Below are 22,781 nucleotides of genomic sequence, written 5' to 3' on the forward strand. Positions count from 1 at the left end.
CATATTTATGGAAAGTGTGATCAACTTTGAGTTTGAAAGATCAATAATATGAGGTTACGCAACACGGACGATAACTTGAACTGAAGGGCATTGTAAGCTCAACCTTAAATGACATTTGAAATTATTCCAAATCTGAAACAATCAATCAGTTTCCATGATAGACGCTGATTGATAGCAAAACGCCTTCTTTCATATCCTTTTTCCTACTTTATCACTATAAAAGAGAGGTTCAAGATAGAGTCGGTGTTGAAAACAAAACCAAATTATTTTAAATTTTCTAAAATTTCTTATTTTATGATTTTAGTTAATGACGTTTGATAATTTCTAATTTTATATCTTTTTATCCATGAGAGTTGACAAAAAATATTAATATAGTTTATAACAATTTATAAGCACTATTCAAACAGAAACTAAGCGTTCTTTTTCAGTGATTTAAGAGTTTATTTGAAATGCTAAGCTACTGATTTTATATTAGTATGTTAACTATTAAAACTTGAACTCTGAACCAACGATACTTGAATCAATTAAAGTAGTATTATCAAAATAGATTCTAACTCGTAAGCCAATCCGACTCATCACGAGTTTAAGTCGAATTGAGTTTAAAAAAAATATAATTTTTTTTATGTAGGTTAGTTTTCAGCATGGCTTACTAGAATTCGGCTCACTTAGAACCCAGCTCACCGGGTTGAACCCGTTGTGAGCCGGGTTGGCTCACTAATCCACCTAATTTAATTTAATTATTTATTATTTTGTATTTCAATATTATTAGTTAGCATTTTTATTATTATACTGTAGTGGTGATAAAGAAAAAAATGTTTCAAGAGAGAAAAATAATTTAAATTTATCTATTCAAGACTCTAATATTATAAATGGACAAATGATACAAAAATTATCAATATTAAAGACTTATTTGTTTTGCCTTTTGTACATGTTTTTGGATTATGCTTGGATTTTATGATACTTTTTTTATTTATTTTGAATTGTGGAAGTTTAACATCATTTTAGTGTGAAGTTTATTTAGATTTGAACTAAAAAAGTTCTAATTTTTATTTTAAAAAAAATTATAATTAAATGAGTTAGTGAGTCAACCCTTTTAACCCACCAACCCGTTGTGGGTTGGATCGGATTCAAATTTTTTCAACTTGCTAATAAGTGAGTCGGGTTAAGTTGACTCACTAAATGACCAACTCGTGGTCAGCTAACCCGGATTGAGCCGTGTTACCGTTTTAACACCTCTAATTAAAGGAATTGGTTTCATGAAATTGGTGATGGTCTCTTAAGAAATGCTTACATTTAATGTTTAATCTTGTTTGAATAATAAGATTGTATCCAGAAGAATGTATTTGCGGAAAATAAATAGAATAACACAAATCTAATCAAATATTTAATATAAAAATGTTTTTGGTTTTGAGCTTTTGTATTTAGTTAGTTTCCCTTTTAAGAAAAGAAATCGAAGTAAATCTAATAAAATATTATTTAAAATAAAATTAGTATGCTTTTTTTTTGTAAAAGTAAATAAAAAGGTGAAAAAACCAATGTTTAAAGGAGTAGAAATAAAGAGATAAATAAGAAAGTTATCTAGTGAATAAAAAGAAATGAAAAATAGAGAATAAATCGCATAGGTTTATTATTATTATTTTATTATAAATTTTACCAAAAGATATCATACTATAATAACATTGAAAATAACTAAAATAAAGTATATAGTTATTGATTATTTAGAATGAATTAAAAACTTTAGTTATATATCGTATAATAACAATTATTTAACATTGAAAATAACTCCAAAAAAAAAACATACCCTTCCCACTGACCAGTTTGAAGAATATTTTTTTACCTCCTTCGTAATATTAGCATAACTAAGTATGCTTTTATTTTAAATATAAGTTAATATGATGTAATAAAGAAGACAAATATTATTATTTTATTATATGTCCAAATTGTGTAAAATAACCAAAGTGTTTAGCATAACATTTTCTTAGTTATTAAGTATGATTGTCAAATTAGTCCTCGTGTTTCCTCAATAATGAATAAATAAAAAGATGTTCCATTGTCCAGACAAGCCCCATTATTATTATTTTAGGACACTATATATGTAGATTAGGTGTATTTCTAAATCCTATAAAATTTTCTATTATTTCTTCCATTATTTTGGATAAGTATTAAATAATATTGTACTTTAAAAAAATATTTACTTCTCATTTTAATTTTTGTAAAATATTTAAAAACTTAGTGGAAAAGTTATAAAATTTTATAACATTATCATAATTAAATGAGCTTAGAACATTTGGTTTTAAATGTAATGTAATGTTCATTTTTTTCCCATTCTTATATCGGAGAACATATATACACTTCCCACTTTATTCAGGTATTGACAATGGCTAGCTTTTTAGCTTCCACCAAAGCTGGGTAGCACGCATCTCTCAAATCAAATTCATAACTAAACGTTTATCAAAGTCTGATTTTAAGTTTTACATGGAATAAAAATCAAAAAGTTAAATTTTACAAAAACAAAAATACTATGAATTTAATTTTCTTAAAATTTTGAATTAAAACATTATCAATCTCTGTCTTGTTTGATGTTGAATTTAATGGTCTCTCCAAAAAAAATCATAACTAATATCAGAATTGATAATTAATTTTAATGGTCGACTGAAATTCTAAAAATTAAAAATAATGTTTTTTCTTTTCTTTTCTTTTCTGGAGTCTTGTATATTAATGTGATGGTAACCTGTGTGAGATCAATAATTGTGACAGTAGTAATAGACAATAACGAATGTAAAAAATCTGAATCCGAAGATAATAGATCAATATTATGCAGTTAGTTATTGATTCTTTCTAGGTAAATTGTAAATTTTAGTTATATAAAGTGCAAAAATTAATTATGGCCATAAACACAGCAATTTTAAACTATATAAGAATTTCTTCATTTATAATATAAGAATTCTCCATACGTGATTGACATATTGGGACAGAGAATTATAATCCTTTGACTTGAAATCTATCTCATATTCGTGCTCATCCACTCACAATGGTGGTGGAGTTCTCAATATTCTTATGAAATATTCGACACGTCACATTTTTTTTTCTTTGTTTTTTCGTGTCATCCATGATTGTTCCAAAGTCGAGTAATTATCTTCAAACTTTCAAAACATGAACAAAATCAAAATTTCCGAAATTTACAACCTAAAATCAAACGGAAAGATATATAGCCTTATCAAAAGAATAACTTCTCCCCCATAAAGATATCTTACTGGGACAAAATGAGATCATTATTATATTCTCGATCTGTACAATACAGCTTTAGCTTTTCTTATATTTTCTTTCTCTTTCTATTTTTTTCCATTTCGGTTGAATTTCATTAGAAGACTACATATATAAGGAAGCAGACCTCAAAGCCGCCTCTCTTGAAATCAATAAAGGAAAACTAATGTATACATAAAACATGAGTCTATTTTTTATTTTTTTTTCTGATAAACTATGCATTAGTTCTCTTCTCATAATCACCTTGCACTTGCTTGCACAAAGGGTATTGTCTTTGAAGACCTCATCACTATCCTCTTTTTCCTTTGCAAATTTTCTCTGGTCATAAACAACCCAACCCCTTTGCTTCTGATCCTTTGATTATTCTCAGCCTCTTGCAGGAGAATACGAACATGCTGCAATTAATGAAACCAAAACAGCTTATGAGATGGCGAATTTACAACAAAAAACTCAGTGAGATATGATAAAAACTATTCAACCATATGAATATAAAATGAAAGAAAGAAATAGAACAAAAGACTTACTTCCATGGAACATCTCCAACCAGCATCCAGTCACCATCCTTGTCTTCATAAGTAGGAGCGTATTCAGATCCGTTGTATCCCTCCCTTTCTGAGTATTCACCTGGAACCATGGATCATTATTCATTAGCTCAAGATTCCATATATCTCAATTGGAAAACTAAAAAGAAAAGTTATCTGCCGCTGGTTCTTACCAAATGTGCACTTGAACAAATTTTGCAAGGCCTTGAGGAGTTCTGGGTAGCTTTGGTAAACCTTGAGATCTATCTTCCTCAAGTAAGGTGCACCAGCCATGCTGACTTTTACGTACATTCCAGTTCCATCGCCCTGCTCCACCTTTTTCTGTTGTAGACTGTTCTTCCTAAAAGATCTAATCGGTGGCCACCCCACTACTTGTACCCTGTCATCCATTCATGTATTCATCATTAATTTTCATTCCATATATTTACATACATACATACATAAAAAAAGTAAATATAAATATGTAAGTTGCTTACTTTGCAGGTTGGACACTGTCTTCGTTGTGATCACTTGTGGTTGTGGAGTCCGAAGAATCAGAGTTGATGTTGCTTTTGCACCTGGACTCTTCCAATTCTGGTGAAGATCTCTTGTTGCTGTTTCTGACAACAGAGCCACTGCATGGACGTTTCTCTTGAGGTTCATCACTCCCGGGCAACCCCAACCTCAACTCTGTGGCCCTAAGATTCAGCTCAATTTCATAGCTCCCCATTGAATTCGATCTCGCTTACTTCACTAGTTCACACGCTGTGTTTTATAAATGTAAATGACGAACTTCAATTCCGAATCGAAAAGATGCTAAATTCTGAGTTATGGGAAGGAGAGAGAGATATATATAAATAGAGGTAGGAAGAGATTGATTGAAGATTGAAAAAAGATGTGGTGCATGAGTTAGTAGGTGGTGGCTCGTCAATTTTATAGGAACGTGTTAGTGAGGGACGATAAATGTAGCTGACATATGCTCATGGTGCATGAATTGCGCATAGCGAGGAGGGATAACCTAACCGACCATGTCTCTTCTGTGACACGCTCTTTTCACCCACCAATCACAGATTGACAAGGCATCAATGGGAGAGTGGGCCCAGTCCACACGATGGAAGCGGATGACAGATGTGACTGTCTGTCACATGAAGGACAGGAAAAAGCAGGTTGTCGAAATGAGAGGGGACAGCGGGGCAACAAACACAGCCAATGACAGTGACAAACGTGGACCATCAACCGACGGCTCAGATGCTGTGAACTTTTGGGAGTGGTTTCAGGAGCGTTGGATCTCTGTGAGAACAAATCCATGTGACAGGGGTGTGGGACCCACTTGGGTGTCTTTGATGGGATGGGCATGACCATGTGGATGTTGGCCAGTGGGCGCATGCCACGTAAGATTTGCATGTGCTATGCTCAACTCCTCCTTCCTTCCTTCCTCCCAGTTCATCCTATCTCTACATTCTCCAACTGAAATTTCCTTTTTAACATTACTTATATAAATAATATACGCTTAATCTACAATATATAGCATTCAATGAAATTTCAGTGGATTAGGTCAATTCTCAACAATGCATCTTCATTTCATATATATGCCGCCTAGTAATCCAACCCTAATCCTCATCAAAATCAAATATGTCTATTTAATTATATAAATCGATCTATACGCATAACAAATATCCGATTTTGGTTTTAATTTATGCAATTCCAGATTTTATTCCAAATTGATTTAATATTAAATCGGGTGTTTAAAAAGATGGGATTTGACCATTAAGGTTTAAAAAAAAATACTTTGAATGTCGTGGTAAATTTTCAGAGGGAAGGAACAACAAAGTTTATTAAAACAATATGATGAAGTTTACACCAATTAAGTGTATCTGTGACACTGAAGACGTATCTGATATGAAATACCAAACACAGTAAGTGAATAAGCTACTTTATAGAGTTAAAAAAAATGATATAGTAAAAGGACGTCAAATTTTATTGCTTTGATTAATGGCCATTTAGATGGCCACTCACTCGATAACTATACATTTTTACATGTTACTTTATAAAATTATACAAGCGTGTAGTATTATTTTTTTGGTGATTATAATCAGTATATCGTTATACGCAAACTATTTACAAATCTTAATTTATAGCATTTGACAACATTGGTTGCTTATGTGTATTTATTATAGTTGGATACTACGTGAAAAATCTATGTAGATCAATGATAGATGTATCCAAGTCCCACCAACAGAGAGGATATTAGGGTTCATCAGCAGTTCCCTTTCTTCACATTTATTTGTGCGCCTTCAAGAAAAAGCTACACACAACAGAAGCCAGTTATTGCTTGGACCACGCAACAAGTTAAAGCGTAATGGAAGCTCTCCAAAACCTACTCACATTCACGCATGCAACATAGATATGTTAGGCTTGCTAGCAAAAAGGTTAAACAATTCGAACAGAGATATTCAAAAGCCTGACGTTACATGCAGAACCATTTTTTAAAACGAAATCACAGGGCATCCTTTTCTCGACCCAGCAGTTCATGCATTTCCCTTCGCATGCAAAGAGGCATAGCAATATATATATATATATATATATATATATATACATGGCATGGAAAATGGAATCGGTTCCTCACATAGAAATTACAATGGTGAGATCGAAAAGTGAAATATCAGTACAGGAAGAAAGAGGGTTGTGGAATTGGAAAAGGCGGTGATTAAAGAAGTAATGTAATGTTTAATTTGGAAGCATAGTAGTGGCAGGTAGCGTGGCTATGTGGCGTATTATGAAAACACACACGAGCGATGTATTTAATTTTGATGGCGATGTATAATGTGGGCCTTGAGCCACACGTGGGTGATAAGATTGAAGCCTTTTTGTTTTGATGTTGAAGAAGGAAGGCCCAATAGTTAAATTAAATCAAATTAGATTAATTAAATCAGATTAATTAAATTAGATTAATTAAATTAGATTGAATTAAATTTTTGTGGGTAGTCCCCACTCCCACAGCATTGTTGGTTGGTTGTTCCCCAGGATGCGAAAGCATTGAATGTGATTGATTGTTTGGGCCACACAGAGGGCATGAAATGCTATGAATGCACCTTCTTTTTAAGATATCTCTCTCGGCAACAACAGCTAGCACAGACAATTAAGCAAGGATGTAATATAAGTCTACCTCTCATTCGCGCTGCACTGTTAAAGTTAACTTCCTCTTTCTAAACTCCATTTTTTAATCATTCACAAATCATTTTTAATTATTAAAGCCTAAACCAAATACATGGATAACTTTTTCATTCGTTAGCTTTGTCTTCAACTTTTCATGTATTCATTTCTTAATTTAATTCTAATTTATATTGCAACCTTTTTTTCAATTTTTATCAGGAGTTCATTTTTTATATATTTAGCTCGCATCATTAGTGCTCGATATAGATATACAAATAGGATATAACATCGACTTCGATGGCCTATAATTCCTTTTCCCACATATTATACCAAGCTTCTTGGTTGCAAGACTTCTTTAGTTTACAATAGATTCAAATTTCATATTTGATATTAAGATTATTGTTGATATTTAAATAAATATATAAATTTTAGCCCTATTATTTTTATATATAATTTAATTCAACTTTATAAAGGTATCTTGTGAGGGAAGCTCACATTAATTTTACATCTATTTATATACTATAATTTGATTATATTATTGGTTGATGGAAAATTTTTAAAACAACTTTTGAAACTTGTTAAGTAAGGTTGATCCGCCAATTAGAAACGGGTTGAAACTTACAATCTAGCCAGCAGAAGGACAGACTAGCGGACTAGCTTGTAAAATTTGATTTTTTTTTCTGATTTGGTAGCTTAAGCCCAATTTGAGATATTTTACTTACATGCAAGCCTAGTTCCAATACTTTGTACTCACTACTTGTATCATACAAAAACTTTATACATTTTGTAACATTAAAAAAAATTAATTTGTCAACCATCATGATCTAATCTAATGCATTGTCAACAAAGGTATAAATTAATTAATACATAACAAAGTATTCAATACAAAAACTTCCATCATCATTCTTCGTTCAATCTTCATCACTTTCCTTTTCAAAGTTATTAGATACACCATCAGAACAACTCCCCTCTACTCTTCCATCTTCATCAACATAATCATCTTAATACCACATGGAATTGAATTGAAGAAATGAAAGTTAAAATATAAAAATTATTTATGAAAACTAAAATAAAATAAAATTTAAATTAAATAAGTTACCATAATCACGAAACTCATGTTTCTAGTTGGAAGTACAAATTATTGCTTCAACATTTTTTACCAATAGACGACATCTATAATTATTCAAAATCCTTAAACAATTACAGAAAGCATATTCAAATATAACTGTAGTAATTGGAACACTTAGCAAATCAATAGTTCTAACTAACAAATCTGAAAAATGTTGACTTTGACTCTTTTACCATTCAAGAACATCCATATGTTCAATAATATCAACATCCAGTGTTGACTCATCCAAGTATATATCAAGTTGGTTCCTTCTTATTTTAGCAGCAACTTGAAGCTTGTATTGTTTTGTTTTCTAACATAAAAAGCAAATCAAAGTTTAATTTATATGTATGATAATAAATAATTAAATCGCTAACAAAAAAATAGATTTTAATGTTTGTTATTTTAGACTTTTGACATCTATTAAATGTCCAACGTCATAGCGAAAGACGTTAAATTGTCGTATGTTGACTTTGAATAGACGTAAATTAACGTCTGTTGCATTTACAACAAACATTAATTGATGTCTATTGTTCTTACAATAATACAAGAATATACTATAAAAATTTTCAGAATTTTAGAAGTAGTAATAAGAAAGACCCTCTAGTGGCTTACTACAATTTCACTCAATACCCAGTTCCAATTACTTAACTAGTTTTTAAGTTAACTAGTTTTTAAGTGTTAGTAGATTCTCGCATATAAAGATTTACCCATTTAAAGAGGAAAATGATTCACAAATATTCAAATCAACATTCCTAATATGGAAGTTCTTAATTTTTCTCTTTGCAATTGATTTAATTTTAGTATTTGATTAACCTCAAAATTATCTTTTATATACTTTGTAAAGAAAATTTACTTTACAATTGTACTTTTTTTTTTGGAAATATAAATATAATGAAAATGAATAAAGAATCAAGATAAAATTTATAGTTGTGATGAGTGATTATGGTGAAGGGATATTAGGAAGGTATCGGGAAGGAAAGTGGAGTGATTGGTTTAATTAAATCTACTAAGGGAAATAGTATCTAGAAAAAGGATATATACGGTTAGCAAATATATCGTTCAGAGAGAAATATCCATAGTTGTATGTGAACTCAAATAGTGAGGTAGACACTAGGGCATGTTTGGACATTCTGTAGCAATTGGATTACTGTGGCATTTGCACAACATAATCTACTAATTAATCACCTTAAAAACAATTTAATCTACTAATGTCAGCTAGGTATGGTAATAGAGTTTAGGATATAATATGAAAGTTTTAAAGGCAAAGAAAAGATATTCTGACTTGTGCCTGTATCCTATAACTTGTTTGAAAATTGTGGTAGAGGGTCAAAGTAGGTTGGTGGGAAGGTAGTTGGTAGGTTAAAGAATATTGGTAGGTCACATGAAGAACAAATATGAAGTCTGTTACTCAAAATATTGAGAGACAACTTGAGGCCACTCTTTTTACTTATTTTTTATATTATGATCAAAACTAGTTTATGATATTGGTTTATATTTTGTTAGAATTTGTGTACACTAAATGTATGTTTATTGGATCTATCGAGGAGGAGATTGTCGGTCACCAAGACAAACAATCAGCTCTGATATCAGAGTTGGGTCTATATGAGACAACTATATAAGGGATCGACATCACTCTTTATCCAAAACCTTAAGACAATGGGTTAATGAGTCTTTCATCTTTATATACAACTTTACTTTTTCATTTCTATTCAATGTGAGACTTAGACTCACACTTGGATTCCATCAATATTTTGTAAACATAATGTGAATAATTGTAAAAATGTAAAAGAATTTAAATCATGTTGATAAAAGAAATGAATTCCTTACCGTTAAGTGTTTAGATAGTATGTGACTAATCTTATTTTTTTTAAAGCTAAGAATAACAACTTTCTTTATCTTTAATAAGCAAAAGTAACCATTAACTGGGATTGAAAATCTTTTTCCTTTAATAAAAAGTTGATTTTTTAGGATTAAATATATTTAATTAAATTTTGATATGAAATTAGAATATGTAAAATTTTGATATATTTGTATATCCAAACTTTAAAGATAAATTGATTACGTTAATTTTTTTTACCTGTCAATATATTTTATATTAATATTTGAGTTATTTAAACAAATTAACACGTCACTATTTCTATTGAAAAATACATTTAACACATTAAAATAATTTAATTAAAAATATTATATCTATTTATTTATAGAAATTGATAACCAAAATGTCACAATTTCGAACAAAACAAATTTTAATTTATTAAAGTTGAAGTACTCAAGATATATTTAACTTTTTCTTTAATAATTAATTGATTAATATTTTTATTTTCTTATTTCCTCTAGCATAAACTCGTTTAGAAAACAAAAATTTCTATCTTATTTGTCCGTTATTTATTATCTATTCTATCTCGTGCACTAAACAAAACATAAAAATTAAGTTACACACTAAATAGATATCTTTCTTATATAAGCCTATCGTCGGTTCATTTATTTATTTATTTGGTTGAGATATATGCTAACCCATTATTTATTCAATATGATTACAAGTATGTGAAAGCAATCACGAATAAATTACCATTATACAACTTTTTTTAATAGTTATGTATATAAAATATAAAGTTGAGACAATTAGATAAATTTACTAAAACAATCTGATACTACACACATTGAATTCAATATTAATAATATTTTCCTTTTAGTAATAGAGATCAAAGATTGAGAATCCCAAAATTAGTACACCAAATCTTAAAGCGTAACTACCAAGTTATTTTGCATTAACTTGTAACATGGCTTAACGTAGTGTTCTTGGTGAATGTTGCCTTTGACCACCACCCAAACTTACATGGTTTTTTTCTGGGTTGAAATCACATATTCTGTCAAACCGACAACCAAAATGTGGCAGTTTCTGATCCATGTTGAAGTAGGATATTGAAGTTGACGATACATTAATAAAGAAAAAAAATCACTTTCAGAGACAAACAAATTAAAAATGTTGGCACTCATTAGTTCATTTCCTTGACAGTTTTTGCACGAAAGAGGGTTAAGATGGCCCCCCAGTTTCGCAGCCATGGTCAATGGCATGGCCATTGCTACGTCACTCTGATTCAAACCAATGCTTCATCCTTTATTCTTCACAGTTTTACTTCTTTTACTCGTGTACTTTGATCATGCTCCTTCTGTTTATCGACGGTATAAAAATACAGTAATAATATCGAAAATATTTTTTTATAACTTTTTTACAACATTGGTTTGTTGAAACTGAATACCAAATTTTTAAGTAAAATCTACATTTCAACCCTAGATTAAACAAAGGTGGTTGAGAAATGAAACCTACTAAAAAGAGTTTTATTATGAATGAAACTGATAGGTAGTCTCCATCAATCAACATTATGATCACTTAAAAATTTTATTTTTATAGCATGGAAATAGGAAACAACCTTTGTTATCGGTTGAGTGAAAATAAAGTAAAAACAAAAGTTGAGTCCATCAACACTTTTTGTACTTTATTTCACATCATTTTATCTTTCTCTTAGTTTTTTAATAAATTACATTAACTTTTTTTTACATCAATCTCTTTAATAAATTTGGTCTCGTTTTTCAATAAATAATTGTAGTTTCACTTTATCTTTATATATGTATGTGTAATTGAATTTACTTGTGTTAGAAACAGCGGCCCATAATCTATTTCTAATTCGGGCTAAACATTACAAATGAAATAATTGAAATATCTGCGTTGTCATTCTACTAAGAACAATGAAGAATTTATTGATATTTGCGAGAGGCTTCAAACTTACAAGAAAGTCAATTCGTTAAAGCGATTTGTAATCGTTGTTCCTTACTCTATCCTTCACCTTGTCTCGCCATTTAAGACATTCTAGTTAAAGGATAACTTACACTTTTCTCCATCTTATTTTATTTTGCAATGTTAAAGTAATACAAGTTTTTTTTTTAAAATTAATAACATAAATACTATAACAAATAATTTTTTACAATTTGCTTATTGAAAAATTAGAGTTTAGTGTAAATTAATACAAGTTCTTTGATCAAATTTTGTTATATTATGTGTATATAAAAAAAAATTGAGTAAGTATCTTTACATGCGTTTTTGGAAAAATCATGCAAGACTCCATGATAATGGTTGACAACACTAGGGGAGAGAGGAAGACAAAAAAAATGGTGTACTATATGATAGAAATAAAAGTGATAAAAAAAAGTAACATGTGTTTATTTCAAAAATAATAAAATACGATGTGATATATACATATTTTAAAAAGTCTTTAAAATATTATAAATATATAATTGTTATTATGTGAATTAAAATTAAAATTATATGTATTAAATATTATTAAAATAAAAAAATTATAATTATTATAAAAGTATTATTATTTTATAAATTAGATATTTTATTAAAAAATATTAGTAAAGTATGTTAAATATGATTGAGCATGAATACATTATCCAAATTGAAAGATCAGGAGATGATGTTAACTATGAGAGTGTTTGTAATATTGAATATTTTGAAGGACAGGGAATGTGGTAAAAAGATTTAGCAGTGAAACCAGACAGTGACTTAGGTTATGAGATAGTGTTTGGATGACGAAGGGGAACAAGTGAGTGGTGCATCTGTAATTTGTGCATGGCCAAATTAATGTGATTTATGTCTGAAATACTGGGTGTACCTAAGCTAGTGAACAATGTAAGTCACATTAAAGCTAAATTCACGCAACACATTAAAGTCGACCGTAGCTAGCCAAGCCTGCGCATATGTCATGTGCAGAACTGACACAAGCTGAATGTGAAACATTGACAAAACAAAAATCTCAGATTCTTAGTACCAAGGGGCTTCCCATGTTGAAAATGGTTAAGGTGGTGTGTACACTTTAGGTAAACATGGAATCCAATTTGCACTTCCTCATGGAGCTCAAGAAAGCACAATATTGGATCTCAGATCACGCAAGATCCAAGAAAAGGAACAACTTTTTACGCATTCAAAACAAACTTAATTATATATCGCCAAAATCATGATCATGGTTTAGGATCTCTCTCTACCAAATGCCAATAAATTTTAATGCAATGCTTGATTGCAATCTCTTTTTGATTTTTTTTTTTCTGTTCCTAGATAGCCCCCAACCCCCTGAAACGAGACCCTATCTGGGTCTAATCTCTGTTTATTTATAAAAAACATTATTTTAAAAATTGGTTATCATATAAATTTATACATGTTATATATAAACGTTAACCACCGCCGGTGTATTAAATTATATACCATATCTCTCGTATATAGTCCTTGCAAACTTATAAAGAGAGCAAAAGGAAAATAAATCATTGTTCTATAATGACCACTGATGGCACGACGTAACTCCTCCTCTCCAAATTAAATGCTATATGAATTTATAATTTATTGAAATAGTTTTTAATACATAAATGGGATGGTGAAGGCCTATAATTTAGAGGATAAGAAGTTATACTGTGAGGGAAATGTTTCATAATAGTGCAACTTTTTCCCCATTTACACGAAGCATTACTCTTGTCCCTTTATTGTTGTGTCTCTTATTTGTATATGGTAAAATAAGAAAATCTACATAGGAATAAACAGAAGGGTTAAAAGGTAAAGGAGAGAGAAAGAGAGAGAGAGAGAGAAAGAAAGAGTGAGTGGGGTGCCCTACAGCGGCGCACATGGGATAGGGTTTGACACCTAGGACTACATAAGGCCAACAAACCCACATGGCCACTTCCGTGGGACCTAACAATTCTTTCCAATGAATCTTACCACATGACTATGTGACATATAATGGTCCCACCCTTATCCCTGTACCCAATTAGAGCGAAGTGGGAAAAGGGCAAACTCAACTCAAATCACCTCCCACACCATTTTTGGTATTCATCTTCTACAATTTCCTAATTCATATTCTTCCATTTTCATGAAACCTCACATGTTTGACCATCACCTCCCATTTTCCTATATACTAGACTCTACACTTCTGGATCTACCGTTTTAAGGACTTGTCAATTAACTTCTTTTAGTATTCATTCTCACCTTTAAAATAAATTAATTATTATATATATCCTTTATATAGCTTTTTTTTTATTCAAGTTCTTGCATATCTTGAAATAATTAATTTTTTTTTTGGTTTTTAGCAATTACAACTTTGTAGTTTTAAATTATACTTTTTTGAATATCATCCCACAGAGTTTGATCTATGTAAGTTTCTTTCGCTCAAACCGATACATGCGTTTTGATGTTTTAAATTCAAAAGTTGTTTCCCTATCATGATTTCGGATTAAACCATCTTTTAAGTTTGTAAAGATTCAATAATGATTTCCTAACTATACAAACATTCGAACTTTTAAAATATATATATATATATATACACACACACACACACACGAAAACTTGCAAGAGAGAAACCTAAAAAAAGCTCAAACTCTTTGATTAATCGAATATTAAACCATGCATGTTTAGTACACTAAACCTATATATAGGTGTGGTAGAGAGACGGATATTTAAATAAAATATCATAAATTATAAATCGTATCACATATATAATTCGTAACGTTTAAAAAAGAGTTCATGGTAACATGTTAGGTTGACCTAATAAAGAAAAGTTTCTGTAAGAAGAAACAAAATTTGAAATTATAGTTATAAGAACTTAAATATATGGGTTCTACTTGATAAGTTGGAAGACTCTTAATAACAAAATGGATTTGGTTTGAAATGATGTCCCTCAACTTGCGTGAATGAGGATCACAGTCATCCCACAAATTAAAAGCCATTGCCAAAACAAGATTTGGGTGTCTCAAACTTAACCTGACTCGAATATCAACCACGATCAGAAGGTCTCTAACATAATCTTGGACACAATCTTTTCAGTTTCTTTTCTCACTGTCCAGTTTGACAATTCCAGATGTTGAAAGGAGAAGACAATTGGGGCAACATGGACGTGGCCAGCATGTGTGCGTGCATTTCTCAAGTAAAACCTCTCCGATCAAACCTCAAATCTTTATGTATGCACACAGTAACAACAAACAGTTAACTGTTCCTGTCAAATAATTGCACATCTTCATTTATATATGTTTTTTTTTTCACCACAACTTCCGTCGTGAACCTCCTTTAGCACATACATAAGGGCACATCCCAGCAAAAAAATGAGTCTGTCGTCTATAAAGTGCGCTTGAGTACTTTTATTTGTAATAATTATGTACATCAAATATCGTATTAAGTGCTATAATAAATTGATGTAAGAGAATGCAACCACACACACATGTCTTTCATTTTTCTTATTGATATTTATTGTATGCTTTATTCGTTTCTCTACCACTGAACAATTGGTTATCTTAATAGGCAGCATGCCTGCCTCATATAGAACCAACTGATTAAGTTTGATAATTACCGAGCTATGGATGCTGAACAAAACGCTGGAAACAAAAAATCTTCTTGTCACCGGTGGTGAAGTATCGTCACTTTCAGTAATGTAGGTTGATTTAACTATGTATGGCTACTCAGATTGACAACTCTAGATAAATAGTGAATAAGTTTGTACAGTGAAATTGTTTTAAATTGTTAATTACACTGTGAATTAACTGCATAAAATCAACAGGGGGTTTGATTAATATGGAGTTAGTATGTGTCTATTCCTGATTATCGATGGTAAAATATAATACAAGTCCTTTTTTTCACGCATGCATCCACGTAAGAGTCCACTCGGGAAGCGAGTACTCCTTGAGTTTGGAATCTTTTTTATCGATCCTAGGTGGATTATCGATCTAAGACCAATAATAATGGTGGCTAAACCCAAAGATGAATAGTGGTGTTCACCTCTAACGATGATCTTTGCTTAATAAAGGGTATCACAATTCAATGAAAACAGTTGAATTTGTAAAAAACATAAAAGTGGGAAAAAGTAGAGTTTTAAAAACTATGGTTTGGACCATAAGATGAAGAGTTACTGTGTATGGAATAATCGATGTTGCGTGTGTGTGCATGCAAATGCAAAGAAGGGTATCAGAAAAGGTATAGTTATGTGATAATAGACATGATTTGAGAAGGGAAACAGGAATAAAAGCAGAAGAATAATTTAGAATGAAAAAGGCGTAAAGGGAGTGAGTGTGTGTGAAATGACGAAACCCTAGGATGAATAAAGAAATGAAGTGTGTAAGCAAGCAACATGGGGTGTCCACTTCCGCTTCTTCCACTGAACAATCATAGGAAGATAACATCAGGTTGTCGTCAGCAAGGGCAGCATGAACAGAAAAGTCCAGCTCACACATTCCTCCACGTGTCAGAAACCCATTCCCTCTAAAAAATTTCGATTAAAAAGACAGGACGCACCATGCGTCCTTGTATTAATGGGCACCACGCCCGAACGCTACCCTCCTTAAACGTCCCCTTGTCCTGCCCCTGCCCCTATACCATAGTACATTAGTACCCCCACCTCCTCCTATCTTTCACTATTATTGCCACATACCAAACAAATAACTGAATGCTTAGAGAGAGAAACACTGATATAAGAGACTGAAAACTCATGGAGGTTGGCCTCAACAAGGAGAACATGGGCTTTGAAGAAACTGAGCTAAGGCTTGGACTCCCTGGAGGAAACGCTGCCTCACCCACTGAAGAACTTCTTAGGAAGAGAGGTTTCTCTGAGACTCAAACTCACCATGACACTGCCACCGTAGATTTGATGCTTAATCTTTCATCCAAGGAACCAACCACTGGACCAGATCCATCTCATAAACACAACACCTTGCCTAAGGACAACACCCTTCTCCCTGCAGATCCTGCTAAGCCTCCAGCCAAGTAAGTTTTTCGTTACAAAATTCTCAAACACCTCGTTTAATTTCTTCTCTATTTTCCACCTAGTTAACTCTACCTTTCATGATACACAGAGAGAGAGAGAGAGAGAGTGTGTGTTAATAAGCTTGTAAACAAGGCTTTATATAGTATCATATACTAATTCATGGTATGGTCTAGGGCTAATAAGCAAGTAAATTTTATATGTATGACGCTTGATGTGGAAAAGATAGAAACGATGGGAAGAGATGAGATCGTGGAGGGTGGAATAAAGAAATGAAAGAGACTGAAACATAGACTTGTGATAGAGAGAGGGGGGTGAGAGAGTGATTAAAAAATATACTTTTCTGAGTTTTTTCCAAAAGAAATATTTTTATTTCCTTTATACTAATATGCAATGGAAAAATAAGACGCTCTCAACTCTCGTACAACATAAATATGGAATCACGTACGGGTTCATGCCAAAACCGTGTTCTACTTGCCTAGCCAGTTATGGAGAAAAGTGCAATAATTTACAATTATGTCTGAAAGTTTTGATGATAGGTAGTACACCAGAAAAAAGTTACACCTTTCTTGTCCTCATCGGCCATAGCATCATTTCTTCTTCTGACGATTCATTTACGCAGCGATGTAAAACACGGTATGGGTTAATAAAGGTAAAACTACACCAGTAAATATAAATAGCTAGCTCGTCTTCAAAAAGGATATAAAAGGAGGGTTGGATTATGGTATAATAAAACAGAAACATAAATTCTTACGTGCTTAATTAATCTATTTTTCACGCAAAGTTATATGGCTCTCAGCCTCTCAGTTTCATCACCAACTCTATCTGTAGAATTTGATTTATGTAATAGTTTGGTTATAGAATAATTAACCACATGTTTGGATGATGCGTTGTGTTGTATATTGTTTTGATGATAACAAAGTGATGAATTGAAATGAAATGCATAGGGCACAGGTGGTGGGTTGGCCACCTGTGCGGTCGTTCCGGAAGAACATGTTAGCTGTGCAAAAGAGTATTGGAGAAGAGAGTGAGAAGAATAGCAGCCCTAATGCAAGCTTTGTGAAAGTTAGCATGGATGGAGCACCTTATCTCCGCAAAGTGGACTTGAAGATGTATAAGAGTTACCGCGAGCTCTCTGATTCTTTAGGCAAAATGTTCAGCTCCTTCACCATTGGTAAATACTTAAGCCTGTGTTTTTAAATGATGATTCATTTTCCCAAAACAAACCACCAGTTTAAAAGTGAAATCAAGATTTTGCATGCATGTTTTTTTTATGAAAATAGTTTTGTTTGTATAGAACTTCAACCTTAACTTCTTTCATCCTTCTTTTCAAATCTTTCAACGTTATATCGGGAAAATTTTAACCTAATACTTTTCTCACCCTCCCTTTCAACTTTTTGCATGCATGTAATACTTAGAAGCTTGATGATTAGGGTTTGTAATGATTATGAATTAATGGTGCACGATGTATGCAATGGCAGGGAATTGTGAATCCCAAGGAATGAAGGATTTCATGAATGAGAGCAAACTGATGGATCTTTTGAACAGCTCTGATTATGTCCCAACCTATGAGGACAAGGATGGTGACTGGATGCTTGTCGGTGATGTCCCATGGGAGTAAGTCTTTCACCTCTGTTCGATGTCACTCCAAATCAGCTTGACCACCATAATTGAACTTTGTATAGTAACTCTAGAGAAGACTCTATACAGAAAACTAACTTACTTGCATCATAATAATTGCTTGTATATTATATCCTCATTAATTATGCACCTATTGAATGTGTACTTTGATGATAATTAATGAAGCCATTTTGGTATAAAATCTTAGAAATTTAATAAATAAAGAGAATGAATATGAACCATGGTTGAACATATAGACAGCACAGGCTAATGAATAACATGGATTTTTGTTCATGTCAACCAGGATGTTTGTTGAATCATGCAAGCGTTTACGCATCATGAAAGGAAAGGAGGCTATTGGTCTTGGTCTTGGTAAGAAAAAGTGGTATTTAAAAACCTTGTATTTAATTAATTGATTTAGATAGAGATTCTGAAAAACGTTGTTTGAATTTGATTATTTCAGCACCAAGAGCCATGGCAAAAAGCAAGAACAGGAGCTAGACTAGTGGGACATTGATGACCTGGTCCATCCTTTGTGATTGTGGTGCCCAGTTGGGTTAGTAACTAAAGTAAGGATAAGCAGCAGCAGCAGACAGGGATGGACATTGCAGGGTGTTGAATTATAGTTAATTTGTGTATCATTATGGTTTGTTATATGATATTTCAAACAAAACAATCAGATGGATGTATGTCTAATTAAGTACTAATCATGAACAGAAACATAATGACTCTCAATTATGTTGTTGTTAGACTTGGCTTTCTTATATATCTCTGCTTGTGTTGTGTGAGTGCTTGCTTAATAATAATTTTAAGATGTGTTTGTCTGTTGTAGTTGTAGCGACATATTATCATGCTTTACATTTAAAATTGTCTTGTAAAGTTTTCCCTTATCATTATGAGATTCCTTGCTATTAATCATTTTTCACATAATAACAAAACTGTATTTATTGCATTTACGTTAGTTTTTGTTTCGATCATCAATACCCCAATAGATAGTACTGGAAATGTTCCCTGAACATGGTGGATGGGAAACAACAACATGTGCGTGTGCATGGAGCATTTATGCATGCCATTTCAATTACTTTCTTTAATTTATTATTATATTCCTTCAAGATATTGCTGTCTAATTTTCCATATATATATAGAGAGAGAGAGAGAGTGTGTGCTTTCTTGGTCAAACTTATTAATTTTATAGATTGACGAGATGGGAAAAACATCAATACTCGTAAATCATCCCTCGTTTAACTTTTCCTCGCATTTACAAATGGAATTTAACTTGTTGGTGTTTCTTTTCTTAGATGATTTGGTGATGTCTTTTTTTTTAACTCGGTAATATCCTTAATTAAAAAAAATTACGGCTAGTTCAGTATATAAATATTTTCACTGAAAGTGATTGAAAATTACAAAACTATTGTTTTCTATCCTCGCACATAGATTTGAATGGTCTAAACCTTTGATTAATATTGACCATGAAGGTGAAATTTATTAAACAGACAGCATTTAATAGCAGTCCATGATTGACTTGAATACGCATCTTTTTTTCTGAGACATGGCTCAGTTATAAAGTGTCATCTCACATTATAAGTTGTATATTGAGTCGATGTCACCAAATAAGTAGGTGCCTCTTTAATATGTCAAATTGTTGGTTTCAGTTTCAGTGAAATTATCATAAGCATATGTTTGCAATTTGTTTTAAAAATATTCCATGTCTGCATGTGCTTGGATCTTCCTCATCTATATGGGATCTTAATTTAACTGTTGACTTACAAGTTGGTAATCTGGTTGGTGGTTTCGAATTTTCCATTTTTTTTTTGTGGTGATTGATGAAACTAACATGCAAATGCAAGAAAGCGATGATGACAAGTAATTACTGTCACATATGGTTTGGAAACTAACATTGTCGAGTGGTCTCCACCGTAACATTTGATAGGTTGTGCTGCGGATCAGAGCCAAGTTGCTTTCAGCAGTTCAATCACTGCAATTAGATTTGATGTTAAATTTTGTTAACGATATGTATACGGATTAAAATATATTTTTTAGGGTATAGAGATTGGAGTGTTCTTTTTCTATCAGTGTTAACGTTATCTTGAACATGATGAGATGTAGGTATTAATTGTTTTCGAAGGACTTGTATTGGGATAAATTTTAGTATAACGCTTATCCTCAAAACAAACGAATGCACATTGAATTTTATATAAACATTATGTATTTAATGTATGTAGATATTACAATTTGTCATTAAATTGGAGTAATAATCACAAAAACAGTGTATATAGAGATAAAGTTATAAACAACAAAATTACCATCCGAGAAAAATGCAAGAAGGAACACTGAAGTTGGTGGTTATTTATTATCAATTATTGTAAATACAATTTTGCATTTATGTTCTTTCATTTTCTTCATAGCTTCACACACGCATATAATAAAATATAATATAATATAATATGTTTTAACTATTTTATTTTTCAATTCATTAGATGATGATGAAGAATATGGATAAGAGGAGTCATGACTTTGAAAATAAAAATCTTGTGATTAAAAAATAATGGCATGAGGATAGTTTTGTAGTTTCACACCTCCTAAATAGCTTGTTCTTATTTGATTTGTCTGAAGTAAACATCTTTCTGAAATTAAATTTCTCTTAATCCAACTATTGTAATGATAAATAAATGGTATTTAACCTTATAACCATGTGTCTTACAAATTCTCTCTTATTTATGACTTGTCTCAACAACTCAAGGAACGGGAATAGTTATAATAAAGTTAACTAGACTAACGTTTCTTTGAATTGTCTCTTTTTTTATTAAAAAAAGAAAAACAAACTTGCTAATGTCTTCAAGTATTAAAAATATTGTCTCTATAGAAGTTCACGGAAAAATTATCAAACGACTTTGCTTTTTATCAATCCACGTGTTTGACAAAATAGAACAACCATATTTGTTCTATATACAATTTGTTATCTTTTAACAACTTTTCAATGTTATTCATCTCCATATTAAGGAGTGAAACTTCAATTTCATAAAGAGCTAGAAAAGTAGGCTCATAAGAATTGATAGCATCAATCATATCTTTGAAAGCTCTTCAACCATACAAGGTTAAATGATAAGCTAGCTTAATACCAAAATGCAGTTTATTGATGAACCAATATCTTTAAACTTGCACACGCTTCTTTTATACTAGTGTGTCTTAGTTTCTCCCTTTTATTTCTTACATATAACGTTGGATTTCTACAAAACATATTTATTTATTTCTCCTCTTATCACTAGTCACAGAATTTTCAACATCATCTAAACTCATTATTATCATCAGTCACACTATCAATAAAATTGATGGAGGAGGCGGTTTATCTTTAAATAATTTCGAAAACTCCCCTCTCACAGTATGTGGACTCTTGGTGCAAGTTGCAACATTGCCATTAGATGTATGTTGACTATAGTAATTCCTCCTTTCATAATTTTTCAATAATAATTACAAACAATCATGTTAAAGTTTGATTCATCTATTGAATGACAATGTTTCTATCTAAGTCATTTATGTTGGATGTTCTTGAACTCCCATGTTCAGTAACCATTGTGTATGCCAAAAAATAAGTGATAAAATTTTTCAGAAAATAATTATTAAGTGAAAAAAGAAGAAAAATTAGGGAGATGAGTTGAGTGATGCTAAATAAGAAAATGAAAAAAAAAACATAAGAGAACTTGAAATCAGCATCGACGACATCAACAATGGCATCGACTGTGTGATGACTGACAACATTACACAACAACACAAGTTGGATCAATACTTTCAAAATTCCTTCAAAGTTAATTACATCTTAATGTTAATTTTTTCCCTTAACAAACTGTATGACATTTATTAAAAACCAAGGATGTGTTCACTACCTTAACTATTAACAAAAATTTAAAATGATAAAATGAAAACTTTTGTATTAAAATTATAATTTTTTATTATATTAAAAATAAAATATATTAATACTTATTATATTGAACTTGAACTGATTATTTATCTTAAAATATATGCTTACAAGCTAAAGTGTTCATAGCTACAATAAGAAACCGACTATTTATAAACATGTTTACAAGCTAAAGTGTTCACTGTTACAATAGGGTGTATATAAATCAGTATTGTCGTGGCCTCTGGTAGTGCCAACCAAATCAATGTATAGTAGTAATAAGAATGGAGTAGCAGTAAAGGCAGATCCATGGTAAAGCATACATACAGGGAACCATATACATTCAAAAACAAAGTTAACATTCTTTCTCAAATTTTATTTATTTTCATTTTTTCGTTGACAGGTTATATTTTTAGTTGAAAGGACAGAAA

General features: G+C 31.3%; 2 protein-coding genes across 2 annotated transcripts; one reads left to right on the forward strand and one right to left on the reverse strand.

Annotated features, from left to right (window-relative positions):
• Positions 1 to 3,254: 3,254 nt before the first annotated feature.
• On the reverse strand, positions 3,255 to 4,701 carry LOC124835822 (auxin-induced protein 22E). Its single transcript, XM_047310822.2, has 4 exons — positions 4,283 to 4,701; positions 3,980 to 4,185; positions 3,789 to 3,888; positions 3,255 to 3,659 (listed from the first exon to the last, which is right to left on the reverse strand). Exons 1-4 carry the CDS (start codon positions 4,513 to 4,515, stop codon positions 3,587 to 3,589), a joined length of 612 nt encoding a protein of 203 aa, XP_047166778.1. The 5' UTR covers positions 4,516 to 4,701; the 3' UTR covers positions 3,255 to 3,586.
• An 11,698-nt stretch (positions 4,702 to 16,399) lies between these two features.
• LOC124835815 (auxin-induced protein AUX28-like) lies at positions 16,400 to 19,289 on the forward strand. Its single transcript, XM_047310815.2, has 5 exons — positions 16,400 to 16,840; positions 17,786 to 18,012; positions 18,320 to 18,455; positions 18,763 to 18,830; positions 18,922 to 19,289. The coding sequence occupies exons 1-5, from the start codon at positions 16,566 to 16,568 to the stop codon at positions 18,957 to 18,959; spliced, it is 744 nt and encodes a 247-aa protein (XP_047166771.1). The 5' UTR covers positions 16,400 to 16,565; the 3' UTR covers positions 18,960 to 19,289.
• Positions 19,290 to 22,781: the final 3,492 nt, after the last annotated feature.

The sequence above is a fragment of the Vigna umbellata genome, chromosome 5 (genome assembly GCF_029865625.1).
Source record: "Vigna umbellata cultivar VRB3 chromosome 5, Vumbellata_1.0, whole genome shotgun sequence".
In the NCBI taxonomy this organism is placed as follows: domain Eukaryota; kingdom Viridiplantae; phylum Streptophyta; class Magnoliopsida; order Fabales; family Fabaceae; genus Vigna; species Vigna umbellata.

Coding starts and splice junctions, on each gene's coding strand:
- LOC124835822 (XM_047310822.2), bottom strand. CDS start 4,515: ATGGGGAGCTATGAAATTGAGCTGAATCTTAGGGCCACAGAGTTGAGG. Junction 4,186..4,282: donor GACAGTGTCCAACCTGCAAA/GTAAGCAACTTA, acceptor AATGGATGACAG/GGTACAAGTAGTGGGGTGGC. Junction 3,889..3,979: donor TTTGTTCAAGTGCACATTTG/GTAAGAACCAGC, acceptor CCATGGTTCCAG/GTGAATACTCAGAAAGGGAG.
- LOC124835815 (XM_047310815.2), top strand. CDS start 16,566: ATGGAGGTTGGCCTCAACAAGGAGAACATGGGCTTTGAAGAAACTGAG. Junction 16,841..17,785: donor CCTGCTAAGCCTCCAGCCAA/GTAAGTTTTTCG, acceptor TGAAATGCATAG/GGCACAGGTGGTGGGTTGGC. Junction 18,831..18,921: donor GGCTATTGGTCTTGGTCTTG/GTAAGAAAAAGT, acceptor TGATTATTTCAG/CACCAAGAGCCATGGCAAAA.